This window comes from Cotesia glomerata, linkage group LG9, assembly GCF_020080835.1.
Source record: "Cotesia glomerata isolate CgM1 linkage group LG9, MPM_Cglom_v2.3, whole genome shotgun sequence".
Lineage (NCBI taxonomy): Eukaryota > Metazoa > Arthropoda > Insecta > Hymenoptera > Braconidae > Cotesia > Cotesia glomerata.
This window is the reverse complement of record NC_058166.1, coordinates 4,199,810-4,219,325: the sequence shown is the minus strand read 5'-3', so window position 1 is coordinate 4,219,325 and position 19,516 is coordinate 4,199,810. Positions and strand designations below refer to the sequence as shown.

General features: G+C 27.1%; 1 protein-coding gene across 3 annotated transcripts in view; it reads left to right on the top strand.

The window, feature by feature from the left end:
• Positions 1–640: 640 nt before the first annotated feature.
• Positions 641–19,516, top strand: part of LOC123271214 (protein mesh) — a 34,239-nt gene continuing 15,363 nt past the window's right edge. Inside the window, exons 1-9 of one of the 3 annotated variants that reach the window (XM_044737473.1) lie at positions 641–1,269; positions 5,636–5,874; positions 5,947–6,134; positions 8,287–8,602; positions 8,673–8,841; positions 10,265–10,522; positions 11,003–11,196; positions 11,269–11,414; positions 17,777–18,058. In XM_044737473.1, coding sequence (XP_044593408.1) covers positions 945–1,269; positions 5,636–5,874; positions 5,947–6,134; positions 8,287–8,602; positions 8,673–8,841; positions 10,265–10,522; positions 11,003–11,196; positions 11,269–11,414; positions 17,777–18,058 — 2,117 coding nt within the window. In that variant the 5' untranslated portion in view covers positions 641–944. Of the gene's footprint in view, positions 1,270–5,339; positions 5,560–5,635; positions 5,875–5,946; positions 6,135–8,286; positions 8,603–8,672; positions 8,842–10,264; positions 10,523–11,002; positions 11,197–11,268; positions 11,415–17,776; positions 18,059–19,516 lie in introns of those variants that run through there. The other 2 variants (XM_044737474.1, XM_044737475.1) reach the window with 2 other exon arrangements.

Here is a 19,516-nt window from a genome sequence, read left to right as displayed (position 1 = left end):
CGAATTCCGGTTAATTTTTATAGTTTCAAACAGTACAGCGGACATTGGAGTGGCACAAATGTAAATATTACAAAACTTAATGTAGAAAGTGTGCAAGCCACAATTTATAATTTAATATCGAAAATGTGATTAGTAGCTGTCACTATAGTAAATAACGACTCTCTCATCTTAAAAAATTACAGTTTCAAACAGTAAAAATTGCCGTTTCAATATGTAGTCTATACTATGAGGAGAAAGAGAAGGTCTCACACTCGGAGAATTTAACATTTGAAACAGTAAAAATTCTACTCTTAAAATATATATTTTACCAGTCCAAGCAAATCAATAATTATAGTTTGGTTTTTAGCGTTGCGTTTAAAATTTACCAGTTTACTTTGTAAATATTGACGTTGCTTTTATAGAAATTTAGTAACTGTAGTTTATATTTTTTACATATGCGATCATTTTTTAGGTACGAAATGATAAATATCAAAGTCTGAATTGTTAATTATTATACTTTAACATTTTAGACATTTACATAGCAAATATTACTGTTTGAAATAGTATTTTCTTCCATGTAAAGAGTAAATTGTAACGTTTAAATGGTAAATATTATAAAGTGATTGTTAAAATCACGATTTAACTGTTTAAAATAGTAATTTCTTCCAGCTGATCATTACTTATTATAAATCAACTATTATTTATTACAGTTTACTTTTTTCCGTGTGTATATATCAAAAGGCGAGTCTTAAAAAGTAGGTCGAAAGGGCTCTACTACACATCTTAAACTCACAATTAAATAAAACAAAAAAAAAGTGTAAAGATATGAAGATAAGCGTACGTTATCACAGGATAGTGTGATATCATTAGTTATCATCCATGAGTGTACCTGTTGGTTCAGTTTAGTATAACCGATTCTTCGCCTCGGACCATTTTTAAAATAAAATTATAAATAGTGATTAATAATGCAGAAAAAAATAATATTGTTAGTAATAGTATTAAATACAAGTTTCAATTTAAAATATGTAAACACTGCCAATGAAAGCGATTTAAGATCATTGGAAGTTAATTCTGATTGGATTGGTAATGTCGATTTATTTCCTTATGAAAAATTGAATGAGAATAAAAATGCTGAAGCAAGATCAGAGTTATTAGATCTTGAACCAGAAATTGAAGATGATGCAAAAACAGAAATAAATTCCGCCAGTGTAGATAAAAAAAATGATTTTGATATCTTGGTGATGAAAGACTTAAACGGGACGGATAAAGTTGAAAAATATGTCAATTATGGTGAGTAATTTTTGCTATCACTGGGCGTGACCATTTTATCACTTTATTTGTTAAATAAAAAAATTTATGAAAAGGTAAGAGGCGTATTGCTATAGATTAGTAGGGATTTATGCTAAAAGGGCGCACGAAAAAATTTATTTTTTGCTATTTGTTTTAAAATCGTTCAAAACACAAAGATCTGTAAAAAAAAATTCGAGCATCCTAAAACTAAAAGGGCGCAAAAGATTTAAGTTTTAATACAACATGTTAAAAAATAGTTTTACAAGACAAAAGTTAGATCCAAAAAATTGTTTAGTATACAGAGTTCAATTATTATAAAAAGAAGTAAAACGAAAACAATTGTATGAAAATTAAGTTAGCCGGCAACTAAAAATTTTTAGAATTTTTTTTTATTACAAAAAAATAAAAAATTAGGAAAACGGTTGAGCCTAAAGGCCATCCCTGCAACTTCCCGTTAATTCCGTTAATACCTGGCCGCTTTCTTCGAGCTCAAAAGTACAATCTGTGTGTTGTTTTAAGCTCTCCGAGCTCAAAAAGATACCTTTTCTATGCTTTTGAGCTCTTTGAGCTCAAAAGTCTGATAGAAGTTTCATAGAACAGTATTTTTTGAATGTTCATACCGCAATAACTTTTGAATGAATGAACCGATTTTTACGCGGTTGGCGGCATTCTACGTAGTTTTTTAAGCCTTATAAATAATTTCTAAGTTTCAATTGGTCAAACTAGAAATTTCGGAGTAACTCTGAAAAAACACTTTTTTCTGTTTTCTTTCGTTCACGATATCTCTCGAACGAATCAACCGATTTTGATCGGATTGGCGGCAATCGACGTGGTTTTTTAAGGTTGAGAGTTTTTAAAATCGATCGGTTGAGCTGTTTAAAAGTTATCCCAAAAAAACCACTTCAGAAAAAATTTTTTTTCCTATTTTTTTTAGATTTTTCCAAATTTCTCAAAATCCATCGGTCCGAATCGGTTTAAATTAACAGGAAATCTAAGTTTGGCGAAACCCTTTCGAATAGCACCAACCGCGATGAAATCGTTTCAACCGTTCAAAAGTTATAAGAGGTTTACATACTTACACACACACACACACACACACACACACACACATACATACAGACATAGTGACACCCTCACGGGAATAGTCAGGAAAGCTTCCTAGGACCTCAAAATGTCGAGATCTGATGAAAACTCGATTTTCGAAAAACGGGGTAAAACCAATAACTTCCCGATTTTTGAAAATTTTCAATTTTCTTAGCGGGAAGTTAAAAAAGAAGTTAAAAAACTCTAAGTGCAATTTTTAAAAATATTTTTTTGTTTTAATTTTTTTAATAAAAAATTAAAAACGTCGGCTAACTTTAGTATCATACAATTGTTTAGTTTTGCGGTTACTCAATTTCTCAATATTGAATTTTGAAATAAAGAACATTCCCAAGCGGCACAAAAATTTTTTTGGTAATATTTGGTTGAATTTAAGTTGACAATTATTAATTTTTGACTTCTTGTTAGATAAAATTTACCAAAAAGTCAACAGTTTTTTGTGTGACGCTTGGGTTAATACGATCACGGATATTTTGTAATTTTTCTAAAAATATTTCTAATTTTAATTTTAAAAGAGCGTAGAATACGCCTTTTTGAGTGCACAATTTTTAGGCTCTAGATGAGTATTTTAGTAAATTGCTCAGAAAAAAATTTATAGGTTTTTTTAGATTCGGTCATAAAATTATCAAATTTCTAAAACTAAAAAGCGCATAATTAAAGACATGTTATGGCTATTGGTTTCTTTCTCACGCACTAGTTTAACTTCAAAAATTTTTTATAAAAAAATGAATACCACTCGTTTATGTTATTTTTGATAAAAAATACTTGTTATATCTTCAATTAATGATTCTCAGTTTTTTCAAACAACCCTGAGAAAAGTACGATTGATATTTCGTGTGCCTAATTCCAAAAGGGCGGATAAAAGTTATACGCCCTTTTGGTTTTGTGAAGCCAAAAGAGCGTATAGTTTTCTTTTTGGTGCCAATCGTTTTGTAAAAAATGTTCGAAGCTCAAAAATGAAAAAAAAATTTCTAAAGCCAAAAAAGCGTATGCTTCAAGTTATCCGCCCTTTTGGCTTTAGAACTCTGAAAATTTAGTGATCTAAAGCCAAAAGGGCGTATAATTTTTGATTTCCCGTTAAGAAAATTAAAAATTTTCTAAAAGCGGGAAGTTATTGGGTTTACCCCGTTTTTTGAAAATAGAGTTTTCATCAGATCTATACACAGCTCAAAAAATTTTTTAACGATTAGTTAATAATTTCTTACTTATAATAAGACGTTTTTCATTCTATATATACATATTATGGATTTTAACTACAATTTTATGCAACGAATAAGAAGGAAATTTATAAAAAATATAAAATTTTAGTATGCGAAAAAATTTTTAATTCATATGCTTCTTTAATCATTGGACTATCCAAAATGATGAAAATTTAAATTTACTACTATCAAAAATGTTAACTTTTTCAAAATTTGTTTTTCACAAACTTTCTCCGGACAATTTTGAAGACTGTTGTTCGAAATTATGAAAAACCCTGATTTTTTTTATACGCCCTTTTGGCGTTAGTACGTCAAAAATTTTTTAACTTCTCGCTAAAAAAATTGAAAATTTTCAAAAATCGGGAAGTTATTGGTTTTACCCCGTTTTTCGAAAATCGAGTTTTCATCAGATCTCGACGTTTTGAGGTCCTAGGAAGCTTTCCTGACTATTCCCGCGAGGGTGTCACTATGTCTGTATGTATGTGTGTGTGTGTGTGTAAGTATGTAAACCTCTTATAACTTTTGAACGGTTGAACCGATTTCATCGCGGTTGGTGCCATTCGAAAGGGCTTCGCCAAACTTAGATTTCCTGTTAATTTGAACCGATTCGGACCGATAGATTTTGAGAAATTTGGAGAAATCTAAAAAAAAGTAGGAAAAAAATTTTTTTCTGAAGTGGTTTTTTTGGGATAACTTTTAAACGGCTCAACCGATCAATTCCAAAAACTAATCAGCTCTCAACCTTGAAAAACCACGTCGATCGCCGCCAATCCGGTCAAAATCGGTTGATTCGTTCGAGAGATATCGTGAACGAAAGAAAACAGAAAAAGTGTTTTTTCAGAGTTACTCCGAAATTTCTAGTTTGACCAATTGAAACTTAGAAATTACTCATAAGGCTTAAAAAACTACGTAGAATGCCGCCAATCGCGTAAAAATCGGTTCATTCATTCAAAAGTTATTGCGGTATGAACATTCAAAAAATAGTGTTCTATGAAACTTCTATCAGACTTTTGAGCTCAAAGAGCTCAAAAGCATAGAAAAGGTATCTTTTTGAGCTCGGAGAGCTTAAAACAACACACAGATTGTACTTTTGAGCTCGAAGAGCTCAAAGAAGCGGCCAGGTATTAACGGAATTAGCGGGAAGTTGCAGGGATGGCCTTTAGGGTCAACCGTTTTCCTAATTTTTTTCTGCAGATCTTTACGTTTCAAGCTATTTTAAAAAGAATGGCAAAAAAAATTTTTTTTTATACGCCCTTTTGGCATGGAACCCTATCTAACTGCTGCAATACGCCCTTTTGGCATTAGGCATGCGATTTAATAAAAAGTTCGCTTGAACGTCGTTCAGCATAGGGTTTGTATGTAAAATATACTAATTTTAAATGATAATATTTTAAAATTTAGTGCTGCAAGGACTATTCAAAAAAATTCCGGCGTATAGAGGATACTTATTAGTACTTAAAATTTTAATAAAACGATTTTTTTTCCGAACATCTTTAATGCAATCACACATATTTTGTAATTTTTTTTTTAAATATTTTTAATTTTAATTTTAAAAGAGCGTCAAGTTAGAATACAACTCTTTGACAACTTTTTTTTTAATTTCAGACTTAAGTTAAGCATTTTAGTAAATTGCTCAAAAAAAAAAAAATTTAAAGGTCCTTTTAGTAATAGGTCATAAAATTTTCAAATTTCTGAAACTAAAAAACCGCATAATTAAAGACGTACGCCCTTTTAGCTTTGGAAAATCAATGTTTAATTTTTACGCATTGAATATGACTACCAGTAAATTAGCGATGAAGAAAAAACTATGCGCCCTTTTACCTTTTGGCACTTGAAATCATGAATGAAATAAATCGAGTACATAACGTACAGGTGTGCTTATAAATAGTACACCAAAGTTATTGTAAAATACCATTTTAACGCTGATTACATTTCATCTTATCTATGTGTTATCAGTTATTCACTTGTATGAATCGAGGAATGATTCATGGTGATGATTTATTCTTAATTAAGTAGTATTTAATTGCCACATAGTAACTATTTTAATTATTTATTAAATTATGCAGATTCGGACGATCCGGAAGCGAACAGATATGCGCCGTCTCCAGAATTTTCAATAAATAATTATGTTATGACCGAAGCTAGATGGAAAAAAATAAGATCTGAATTTATGTATTGGTATTTTGACAAAGGCGGAGATAATAATAATGGTGATCTTCAGACCGATATATATTCTTCAACGCAAATTCATAAAAACTTCAATTTTCAATTACCATTTTATGGATTTCGCTATAATTATACTTTTGTTAGTATTTTATAATTACTTTTTTAATTAAAATATTGTAGAAGAAACTATATGTTACATTAATTGATCTAGCTTTCAATGAATGGGTATTTGGGGTTCAGTGATGCACCAGAGCACTACACTTATCCCTTGAATTTTCCAATAAAGGACTGGCCGAAGAAAAATGATCCGGCGTTTATCGGGATTTTTTTCAGTAAATGCCGGATTGGAACGCTACGACCTACTGATTATGATCAACGAAGACCCGGTGTTTACTTTAGGTAACTATTTAGTTTTTAATGCTGTACACAGAAAAATGATGTCATTGTTTAGTTTCACTCTTCCGGTTTCTATTCAAGATTTTTTTTTCTTGCGGCGAATTTATGAGCGTGAATGGAAAAGTTATGAAAAATAAGTTTTTTAACTCAAAAATTTTGTAAGTACTTACATTGAGGGAAAGAATTAATTTTGAAAAAAATTTTACTAACAAATTAACTTGTTGAAAATTTTAAACAATTTTATTTTTAGCTGAAGAAATATACATTTTTTACTAAGTAACTTTCTTGTTCAAAAAAAAGTTTTTTTAATTTGGAAAAAAAGAATATTAGATAGACAATTTGCAAATTTTAATCCAAAAATTTTTTTTTCCAAATTAAGAAAACTTTTTTTCAATAAGAAACTTACTGGGAAACATTTTTATTTCTTCATCCGTGTAAAAAGAATCGTCTTAAAAGTTTTTTAAAAATTTCGTTTGTTTAAGACAAATCAAGACTCTTTTAAGACGCCAAAAAAAAAAAATTCCGAGAGTAGATTTTTGAAATTTGGTTCTCAAATTTATAATGAAAATTAATTTTTAAACATTTTTTAGACGATTTTGCGAGTTCTTAACTGCAAAATTTTTGAGTACGCTCTTTTCAATTTTTAAAGACTATTTTAAGATGAGCTCACAGCGACAGAGCTTGAAATTGTCCGATAATAATTTTTCAACAATTTCAAATTTAATTTGAAAAAAGCATACTCAAAAATGTTGCGGTTAAAAATTCAAAATCGTCTATAAATTAGTTTTCATAACAAATTTGAGAACCAAATTTCAAAAATCTGTTCTCAGAATTTTTTTTTGGCGTTTTAAGTCTTAAAATAGTCTTAGTTTGGGTCACGTTTAAGATCTTAAACAAACGACATTTTTAAGACACTTTTAAGATGATTTTTCCTTAGACAGGCAGCTAAGAAATTTAAATTATTTAAAATTTTAATGTTATTATAAAAATTCATGCTGAGAAAAAATTTATTTAAAAAAAAATGGGCATTATTGTGACAAGAAATTAATTTGTTTAAAATTTTATTTCTTCGCTGAAGAAATAATTTCTTCTCACGGTAATTTTCTTTTTGAAAAAAAATTTTCTTAATTTAGAAAAATAAATTTAAATTTAAATTTACAAAGTGTCATTAATAAGTTATCTTTTTCTAAATAAAAAAAAAAATTACTTTTTTTGAAGAAAACGAACAATCTTGAAATAATAAATTGATTTGTTTAAAATTTTAAACAATTTTGTTTTTTTAGTTAAAGAAATAAAGATTTTTCTTAGAGTAGCTTTCTTGCCGCAAAAAAGGTTACTTGATTTAGAAAAAAATAATTTTAGAAAGATAGCTTGTAAAATTTCTTTTAAAAATGTTTTTTCTCAAATTTAGAAATTTTTTCAAAAAGAAAATTACTGTGAGAAACATTTCTATTTCTTCAGTTAAGAAATTAAAATTGTTTAAAATTTTTAAGTTATTATAAAATTAATTGTAAACTAAAAAACGGTTAATGTCATCGTTATTGTGACAAGAAATTTATTTGTTGAAAATTTTAAACAATTTTGTTTCTTCGTTAAAGAAATAAAATTTTCTTCTCACAGTCATTTTCTTTTTAAAAACAAATTTTTTTAATTTGATAAAAAAATTTGCATTAAAATTTACAAATTATCAATGTAAAATTGTTTTTTTCCAAATTAAAAAAACTTTTTCAATTTTTTCAACAAGAAAATTATCGTGAAAAAATGTTTATTTCTTCAGCTAAGAAACATAATTTTTAACAAATTAATTTCTTGTTAAAATGCCCAATTTTTTTTAAAATAAATTTTTTCTCTCATAGTGTACTTGTTTCTTTTTTCATTGATATTGTTTAACCGCTTAAAATTTTATCAATGCGTCAACTTCTTACAATTGAAAAATGATTGAAATTTTCATTGAAAAACAACAAAATTTTTTTTTTTTGTGACCTTAGAACTAGATGATTAATAAACTAAAAAATTATTTCTTCTTTTAATTTACCTAAGTGCTTGACTTTTTTTTCAAGATTAAGGTAAAAAATGCTATAAAAATAAATTAATTTCCTAAAATTGAGAAAAAGAAATTTAATTAAAAATAATGCTAACTTATTAATAATTTCAGACAAGAAAGAGATTTACAAAAGCGTACAGACCAATTCGGTGTAGAGTTACGTGAACGAGTAAAATGGGATATCCGGGAGGGTGTTGTGGGTTCAGACTCGTTTGATCCAAAACATGCAGTGATCGTAACATGGAAAAACATGTCTTTTGCCGGCGGTATTGATAACTCTCTCTACAAAACCAATACGTTTCAATTAGTACTAGCCACTGATGAAGTTTACACATACGCTATGTTTAACTACTTGGATTTGTCCTGGACGACACACACAGAAGCCGGCGGAGATACAACTGGTGGTGAGGGTGGAACACCCGCCTTCGTAAGTTTATCATAGATTAATTCATTTTAAAATTTAATGCCCAAAAAAATTGGTGTAATTATTATTTCAGATTGGTTTCAACGCTGGAAATGGTACACAAGCTTACGAGTACAAGCCGTATTCTCAGATGTCTACTTTGAGAGATTTGACAAGCCGTGGGTGGGCTAATGGCTTTAAAGGTCGTCACATTTTTCGTATTGATGAAAAAATTATGCTTGGTACTTGTAATAAAGATATAGGTACGTTAATATTATTAAAATCAATGCAATTAAGATACAGATTTATTAATGTAAGTTTTTGTGAAGAAATTTTAGCTTCAATTAATTTCTTTTTTTAATGGATTTCATTTTTAATTAATTTCAATTAATTAATTTTCAATCAAGAAGAAAATTAGAAAAATAAAAATTTTTTGACTCCAAATTGAGAGAAGAAATTTTTTTTAAAAAAAAAAGAACAATTTTGCGATAAGAAATCAATTTGTTGAAAATTTTATTCGTTTGTTGAAAAAATAAGAAATTTTTTTACAGTAACTTTTATGTTGAAAGAAAGTTTGTTTGATTTGGAAAAATAAATAATTTTAAAAAGACAACTTGTGAATTTTTATGCAAAATTCTAGAAAACTTTTTTAGCAAAAAAGTTAGTGTGAAAAAAAATTTTATTTCTTCATAAAAAATAACATTGTTCAAAATTTGCTAATTTTTTTTTAAGCAAAAAATTTTTTCTCAATGTGGAATCAAAAAATTTTTGTTTTTTTAACTTGCTCTTAATTCAAGATAAATTTCCTTTACAAAAACTTAATTTAATAAGCTTGGACATGGAGAGAAAAAGTTTCTTTTGAAAAAAATCACCAATGTTGCAATAAGAAATTAATTTGTTTAAAATTTAAAATTTGACTTCTAAGTGAAAAAAATGAAAATTTTTCTCACAGTAATTTTTTTGTTGAAAAAAATTTTTTTTAATTTCGGAAAAAAAATTTTTGCAAGTTATCTCCCTAAAATTATAATTTTTCAAATAAAATAACCTTTTTTGCAACAAGAAAGTTACCCTAAAATAAATATTTATTTCTTCAACTAAAAAACAAAATTGTTTAAAATTTAAAACAAATTAATTTATTATTTTAAAATTGTTCATTTTTTTCAAAAAAATGTTTGTTATTGTAACTTTCTTCTTAAATGATGAAAAATCTCACAAAAATTACTTTAATATTTGCACACTAAGGTAAAAAAGTTTTTTTTGAAAAAAATGAGCAATATTGTGATAAAAAATTAATTTTTTTTTTTTTTAATTTTAAACAATTTTATTTCTTAGCTGAAGAAATCAAAATTTTTCTCACAGTAACTTTTTTATTGAAATTAAGTTTTTTATTGTTTGGAAAACACCAATTTTATATGAAAATTCGCAAGTTGCTTATTTAAAATTGATTTTTGTCCAAAACATTTTTTTCAACAAAAAATTAACTAAGAAAAATTTGTATTTCTTCACCTAAAAAATGAAATAGTTTAAAATTTTCAGCAAATTAATTAATTATCTCAAAATTTCTCCTTTTTTTTTCAAAAGAAATTTTTTCTCTCCATACAGTAAATCTTTTCTGTCCAAAATCTTTGAGATTAAAATTTAAAAAATTAACTTAATAATAAAAAATGTAATTATTTCTTCTTTTAGCTGGTCCACACTTACCTTTAGTTTTTGCTCCTGAAAGTGGAAATATGCTTGGCGGTACTGTTGTTAACATAACAGGCCCTTGTTTTGAAAAAACCGACAAAGTTCGCTGTTTATTTGATACAGTAGACGTCATGGGTACTGTTATCGATATAAATCGTGCCATATGTGTTCAGCCTTTTGTGAAAGCTGAAGGATATATTAGGTTTGCCGTAGCCGTTAATAGTGGAACGTTTGATTGGAAAGGAAAATATTTCATAGGTGAATTTTTAAAAATATTTTCATATAATTTTTGTTTTTTAATTTTACACAAGACGAGAAACTTTCATTTAAAAAGAAAATAAGATGTTCTAATTCAAGCGTAAAATTTTTTCGTTAGTTAAAGGAAAAGGTAGAAAACACGTTAATTAGAGTATCATACTTTTTTCAGTGGTTTCTATAATACTCAGTAAAATAATATAAAGCGCATAATGTTTTTTGTTGAATATTTTATTTTATTTTTAATACTTAATATTTTTTTTAATTTTATTTTTGTTGTTGAGTATTAAAAATTATTGAAAAAAATTTAGGATTTTTTTTTCCTTTAATTTTTTTTTTTTTTTTTTTTATATAAAAGAAATAAAAAAAAAGTAGTGTAACTTTTTTCCCACAAAACTTTAAAAGGCAGAAATTTTAACTGTGCCAATAAAAAAGCAAATAATTATTCTCTCTAAACAAACCATTTTTTTATTTTTTTTAAAGAAACACCTGCAACAGCAACAGAGAAAATATTTTTTCAAACCCGAGCTGTGCACGAACGTGATCCTCGAGAAATTAAAATAACATGGAACGCTTATAATTTGACAAGTAATTTAAATGCTGAAGTACAAATATCTATTTGGGGATATCGTGAGACAACAATCCGCTCGGAATTTGAATACATTGATACTCTTGAGGTTTGTTTATAATTTTAAAATTTTTAACCATCTGGTGTAAAATGAAGCTTGAATGAATATTTAATTTTTCAGAGAGGAACAACAAATACCGGAGAGTATATTATAATCCCAGCGTCATATCGCAATCGTGAAATGCCGTCTCAATTAGACATGCAGTTTGGGTTCATCCAAATAAATTTAACAAACCCAAAGGAATATTATGGCTTGGAATTAACACCGTAAGTATAATTATAGTAATTTTAAGTAAAATAAAGCGATTAAATATCAGTTTAATAGTATATTACATCCCTCGGGAAGTAAAATAAGAAAAGCCTCAGATCACATGTAATTGTTGCCAGTAATAACATGTGATCTGAGGTTTTCTTTTTTACTTTCCAAGGGTTGTATACTATTTTTAATAATAGAACTGATAAAAAAAACTATCCATTCAAGAAAAATATTCTTGATCTAAAAAAATTATTTTGAAGAGAACTAGTTGTCTTATTTCGAGAAATTCTTATTTTGAATTCGTGTTTCCTGGATTAAGAGATCTAATCACTCCGATCGATAACATTTTTACTTGGTTCAAGACTATATTATTTTCGATTGATACAAGTGAATTCTTTGTTCAAAAACGATTGTCTTTAATAAAGAATAATTTTATTTCATTTCAAGAATTATTGATTGTTGATTCAAGAACAAATTTTTAGTAGATTTTATAAAAATCTAACTATTGCAGCCGTCCTCATGGCGCAACTTTGAAAAAATTTAGTCGTTTTCTGACTCAGTTTGTCGAGCTGAGTCAGAAAATGTATATACACGGTGAGAAATTTCCATTATTTTTTATTCTGCATGGATTTTAGATATTACAATGGTGCATATTACTAGTGAACCTTATTGACTCAGAATAAAATTTTACAATGGCCCATAGTAATTTCCGAAACAAATGAAATCAGACATAGTAAATGGTAAAAATTGAAATGTACCATAGTAAAATGAAATATGCAATAATTTAAATTTCCGAATGTACTATAGCAAAAAAAAATAAGAAAACGTTTGTAAAAAATAAAAAATTTTAGAGTAAAAAATATTTTTAGCAATCAAAAAAAATATCAAACCAAACAAGATTTTTTTTGTTTGCAATAATTTTTAAAAATATTTTTTTAAAATATAGTTTTTTTTATTTTTTTTTTTTCATTTTTAATAATGAACGTAGGATTTATTTTGGCAGTTAATTTTATTATGAATAATTATAAATACAATATATAACTTTTAAATTATTTTTTATTATTATTAGAAGTGTCGGTTGCAGATTAACCATCAAATGTTTGTTTTCATTTTCATTTTTCACGGTAAATTATTAAATATTTTATTATTTATGAATCTTACAAATTTTCATTAACTATTCATGTGTCGATGGATTTATAAACTAATATTTATTTAAAACTTAATGTTTATTGCAATTTTCATAACACCGTTAACCACTACTGATAGCGTCTGTAGACTTATGTTGACAAAACAAAGCAGCACGAAAAAATGAAAGAGCGCGCGTCGCGACTGACGTTTACTATGGGACATTTGAAAATTTCATAGTCACAATTTTAAATTTAAACCGAGTACACGTGACTAAATGTGAAACTTTTTTATAAATTTTTATTGTCGACTGAGCAACAGAAATTTTACTATGAAACTATAATGAAAAGTTTTAAGCACACTAACAGTTTTTGTTCTGTCAGTTTACGAAAATTTTTTATAAATGTTTATGTAACAGTTGCATGGTCAAATTTACTATGGTCCCTAGTAAATATTGATTGGTACAATATGATATTCTTAAATTTTTATGGTAATATTTTGAATTGAGTCATTAAGGTTCAGTCTTATTATGTATGCATAGTAAATTTCTACAGAAATTTCTCACCGTGTAGTTCAAAAGTTTATTTATGTATGTATTTATATATATATATATTTATACGATATAACGCGGCTTGTCAGCACGATAGCGTTTTCAATTTATAACCGATTCTTCTCAAACTCAACATGCTTTATTTATCGATCAAGACCAAGGTTAAGTTCGAAGATGAGCTTAATCGGGCGAGTAATTTGGAAATGACAGGATTTTGAAATTTTGAAAATCGTAAAAATTGCTGTTTTTACTACTGCAACTTGATATAATTACTGATCGAGACAAGATATCAAAATTCGGTAAAATACATCGTAAAGCTCTTTTTATAAGCTTCAATTTCCACTACTCAAAAGTGGTAATAACCTCAATATTACTCCTTTTAGAGTTCGTTTAATGAAACAATTTTACTGTTGCAGCCGTTTTAGAATTATTGTCTGCATCATAGCTTAATCATGATGTAAATTCAATAATTACGATAATGATTGGTCTTTCGTGTAATGTTTTCAGGTAATTCGTCAGTAAATATGTCACAGATTAGTTCTATATATTGTTTTCTTCAATTAAAATTTTATCCGGTTTCAAACATCTGATCGATTTGCAAATTGTTGTTCCTAAGCAGTTATTTAAAATTTGGTCATTTATAATTCAAATCTTATAATCTTTGCAATTCTTTGAGAAACTTTTTCTTCAAAAGTTAATTTTTTTTCCAAAATTTGTTCTAAATAGTTTTAAATTTATTATTGAATTTTGTTTTTAATTCATAAATTAAGTTATACATTATTAGTGTTATTATATTATTTTATTAAAAATCAATTTTCTTTATTTGAAAAATCTACTTCCATTTCGGCTGCCGAATGGCTTTTTTTTTTTATTTATAATGTTATAAGTTTAAGTCAGAAAAAAACTTTGAAGTAAAAAAATTTGTATTTCTCTGTATGCCGAAAAATATTTATTAATACAGAGAATAGCAAAAATACAAAAATTTATATCCTTAAAACAAGTAAAGTAATATCTTAATTCAAAAGTCGCGCCATACTTGGAACAAGTCGCTAATATCTTAAACCAAAGTTACCGTCTATCTTAATCCAAGAGAAAGAAATTCTTGGGCGAAGTTGTATATATCTTATTTTAAAACAATCAAGTTTCTTGATTCAAGAATCAATTTCTTAAGTTAAGAGAATTGAACTACTTAAAACAAGAATGCCATTCTGAAAAAAAAATTTTTCTTGAATCAAGTTATTTTTTCTATACAGGGTGTCCCAAAAGTCACGGACGCCATTGTAGCATCGGATGAAAAAAATAATTCTAAGACGAAAAGTCCTTAGCCATTTTTCAATTAACCGCATAGATAATTAATTATTAATTAAAAATAACGTCTCTTTATTTGTTAGAGAGAGAGCGCCAGTGTCCAGTAAAGTATGTGCCAAACAAAGACACAACTAACTGTATGACTAACTAGCTTCTATAGCTTCATATAGCTAACGTAATCACACATATTTACTTACACATTCACACGTGCAAGCGTCTTCGTTGAAACGCACTTGACTTGACACTAGCGCTCTCTCTCTAACGCATAAAAGGACGTTATTTTAATTAATAATTAATTATCTATGCGTCTGATTAAAAAATGGCTAAGGACTTTTCGTCTCAGAATTATTTTGTTTATCAGATGCTACAATGGCGTCCGTTACTTCTGGGACACCCTGTATAGTGAATCCATGTAATTAAGAGAATGAGGAAAATTTTGTCTATGGGGTATTGATATGACATTATGAGTTTTTTAAATTAAATTTAGGATCAATGCATACATACACGGAAAAAACGAGATTTAACTGGTTTCCATGTTGGACGGAACCTAGTTCCGTCTATAGTGAAAAAAATTTATAAATGGTTACTACTTCAATGTAGACTGTAGTAGGTACAGTTTTCGTTTATTTCAGTTCAATCCGAGATGGGGCTCAGAGCCATCTGAGATTTATTTGTCTCAGATGGTTGTCAGTACCACGCGCATGCTCGTCAGTCCCATCTTACATAGAAGTGGCGTCCATTTGGAATTTAACTAGAATCTATCTGCAGATAGAACCTATTTTTACATTATCATTTTCAAGTGCATTTTGCAATCAAATATATATGAATAATATGAACGAATAATAAGTATATTATAATGAATAATACACATTATAATTTTATTCCAAATGAAAAAACTACTCCTTAATAAGTTTAAAAAAAATAAATTAAAAAAAATAGTATATTGTGTGACTAGGGATGAAACAAAACGATTTCAGACCAGAGTGAAGTTGCCTGCCCGAGCGAAGCGAGGGCTGGCATCACTCGGTCTGAAATCGTGTTTCATCCCACGTCTATTTTTTATATAAGTTGCATTAAAAATGCTAGTTTCAATGTCTGGAGCCAACCAGAACTAGATAGTTTCAGACGAACAGCGAAAATACCATTTTATTATGAAACTTATAATAAAATAGAAAGTAATAGATTATTTTTTACCGAACATTATTCGTAAATTGACAAGTTTTCTTTTATCATTCTTATTTATGCTTAATAACAGAATTATGATATGTCAATACAGTTAACGGTTAGAATGACAATTATAAAGGTATAAAATAAACAAACAATTGATAGGATTAAAAATAAAGCTGCAACTTCACCTCGCGGACAGAAAATCGTCATTTTCTGTCCGCCAGGAAGAAATAATTGATACCTGCCCGGCACAGTCGCATTGGTCTGAAATTGTCTAGTTTCGATTGGCTCAACAGGCATTGAAACTCACATTTTCAATGCAGGTTATATGAAAAAAATTTTAATTTAAAATTAAAAAATTAAAAAAAAAGAAATTAAAAAAAACAATTAAAAATTAAAAAAAAATTTAAGAAATAAACGGAAATTGTACCTACTACAGTCTACATAGAAGTAGTATCCATTTGTAAATTTTTTTCACTATAGATGGAACTAGATTCCATCCAACATGAAAACCAGTTAAATCTCGTTTTTTCCGTGTAGATATAATAGACATAAATCAACATAATACTATTATGTTGAAATATAATAAAAATAATTTTATCTCTTAACAATTACTTAAAAACGGGGAAATTCAAACTATTCTAAGTGGGAATAAATACACTCGTATTGATTTTATCCGAACAAAAACAGTTTCACTGTAAAAAAGTCGCGCCAAGTCCACGTTCATAAGACTATTAGGAAAAAAAAATTTTTTTTTTCTTTACAAAAAGATACAAAATAAAAAAATAAAAAAATCCGAGTAACCGATATGATTGTTTATGATTTTCGGAAATTAAAAAAAATTTTATTGTAAATTTAAAAATTAAAAAAAAAATTTTAGAACGTATTTAGTGTACGCGGTTGCAAAATATTTTACTTTTAATGAAATTCGTAAAATCTATTTACTAGGACTTTAAAAAAATTGAAATACACAATGACGCACACCAAGTACGTTCTAAAATTTTTTTTTTTAATTTTTAAATTTACAATAAAATTTTTTTTAATTTCCGAAAATCATAAACAATCATATCGGTTACTTGGATTTTTTAATTTTTTTATTTTGTATCTTTTTGTAAAGAAAAAAAAAATTTTTTTCCTAATAGTCTTATGAACGTGGACTTGGCGCGACTTTTTTACAGTGAAACTGTTTTTGTTCGGATTTTAGTATTTTTTGTAATTATAATGAAAATTTACAATTGATAACAACTTAAATCTCGTGTTGACTGCATTTTTACTGCAAACTATCTTGAAGCTACAGTTTATGTAGATGTAATTCCAGTGCACCCTGGCGGCCATAGATGCAAGCTATGAATCACTTTTTACTGTAGTTGCGTGTCTATAGGAAGGATTACTACACATTTTTATTTTATCTAGTCTGTGGCGCTGATATTCCCCATCGAAAAAAAGTCAGGATCGAAATTTCTGGGCTTACTACAGTTTGTGCTGATAAAATTTAATAATTTTAAGCGAATTAAGTGTTATAATTGATTATAATTAATTAATAACAGTAAAATAAAGTATAAATTACTTTTATAATATATCATTTTGGAAAAAGGAGAACCATATAATTAAATAAAATTTTGCAACCTCGAAATACCGTTCTGCTTACAGTAAACACAGTCGGTAGTCTGGCGCTCCGTTTACAACGGATTTGAACGGAACTTGGCGCCAGATTCTACCGAATCTGTGGATATTGAAGATTTTAAATTAGACATTTTTAAGAAAAAGCTAATTATACTACGTATTTGATTATCTATAAAGTTAAATCCAGAATGTTTTCTAATTATTTATTTCCCTACGATATTTATATCAGCGACTGATAGTTATTATAAGAAACTCGAGCGGTAGGATTAAAAATAATGAGCATGAAAAATTCTGACTATTGAATCAACATCAATAACGCATTAAAGTTTCTTCTGGTATATTAAACTTCTCTATGAAATTAGATTAGAAAATAAAATATAAATAACTTTTATCCGGTGCGATTTTTGGATATAATTCAACAAAATAAAGCACGTAGCAAAATTTTATTTAAATTCCATCATTAATACCCCTGCAATAAATTTATGAGGAAATTAATCTAAAAACTATTAAAATAAATAAATAAATGTTATTGTTTGTATTAATTACTTTTATTTAATATTTCTTCCTGTTACTATTTTTGAGAATTTAATTTTTTTTCAGACAATTATGGAGTAAGCCAATTCCTCTGGCATGGTATTTCGGTCCTCAATGGGAACGTGCTTACGGCACTAAATGGCCCCAAGAACTCTGTAATGAGTGGATAAAAAATGATCGATACCTGAAAAATTTTGCCGCTGAAGTTTCTCTGTGTCCTTGTAAATTAGAACATGCTCTTTATGATAAAGGCCGTTTTCTACCAGACTTGGACTGCGACAAAGATTCGAACCCCGAATGTTTCTATAACTACGGTGCAATACACTGCGTTAAAACAGGAACACCAAAGTAAATTTATAATAAATAATTTTAAAATAATAAAATATTTTAATTAAAAAATATCGTGTTACCAATGCCAAAAGGGCGAATGAAAAAAATTGTTTTCTCTAATCAACTAGGGAATGTATAAGAGTAAAAATCTGGTTGAAAAACGCAAAAAAAAATTTTATTTTTAACACGCCCTTTTGGCTATAAGAAAAAAATTTTCTAAAGCCAAAAGGACATGTGTAAAAAAAATAGTCAAAGTAGCTTCTAAGAACCTCCAAACGTCAAAATTTAGTAAAAAAATGATTTTTTGATATTAAACTGAAAATACTATTATAGCCCAATTTTTTGAAATTATCAATTTTTGTCAGAAGAAGCTAAAAATTTTATTTTAATTAATTTTTAAAAGTGAAATTGAAAATTAACATATCCCAATTTCTTAAAATTTTCAATTTTTGGTAATTATGCAGAAGTGGGGCTCTACCTATTTTTGAGTGTAAAAAGTCGAAAAATTGATCTTATTGAATATTTTTTGGCAAATTGTTCTTCTCCACGGCGGATTTATGATGAAATGATAAAAAGTATGAAAATTAAATATTTTGATGTTTTTTTTTTTTTTATTTTAAGTTCAAAATTTACGATTTTTGGTGTTTTGCAATGAAATGGTGACGATGCTATTTTTCTGGAAATTGAAATATTTTTTTTTTCTCAAAGAGCAATAAAAATAGAATAAATTATAAAAAAAAAATTTAGAATATCATTATTTGAAAATTTTTGAAATCGTAAATTTTTTAACTTTTAAATGAAAAAAAAAAAAAAAAAAAAAACAAAAAAACATTAAAATTTTTAATTTTCAAAATTTTTATCATAAATTCGCTGTGAAGAAGAACAATTTAAAAAAAGATCTATTTTTCGATTTTTTATTTTATTTCAATTTTATCTAAAATAGGTGGAGCCCCACTTCTGCATATATAATTACCTTTTTTTTCGATCAGAAAATTACTATAAAAAAAATTTTTACTTTGTCAGCGAAGAATTTAAATTCTCTAAAATTTTCAACAAATTAATTAATTTTTTTCTCTCAATATAGTTAAATAAAATATTTTATTTCTTAAACGAAAAAAAATTTCCCAAAAAAAAAAATTACTTTTGAAATAAATGGAGAGTTTTGCATTAAAAAATCATTTTGTTTGAAATTTTCAACAATTTTAATTTTCAACTGAAGTCAAAATTTTTGTCAGTAATTTTTTCAATAAAAAATTCTCAAGTTATCTTTCTAAAATTCTAATTTTTCAAATTAACAATTTTTTTAAATTGAGATTGGTTAATTTTTAGTCTCACTTCCAAAAATCAATTTTTCGTTAGATCTCGACGTTTTAAGGTCCTTAGAAGCTACTTTAACTATTTTTTCATGTTGAAAAAGATTTTTTTTTGCGTTTTTGAACCAAATTGTTACTTTTATGCATTCCCTAGTTGATTGTA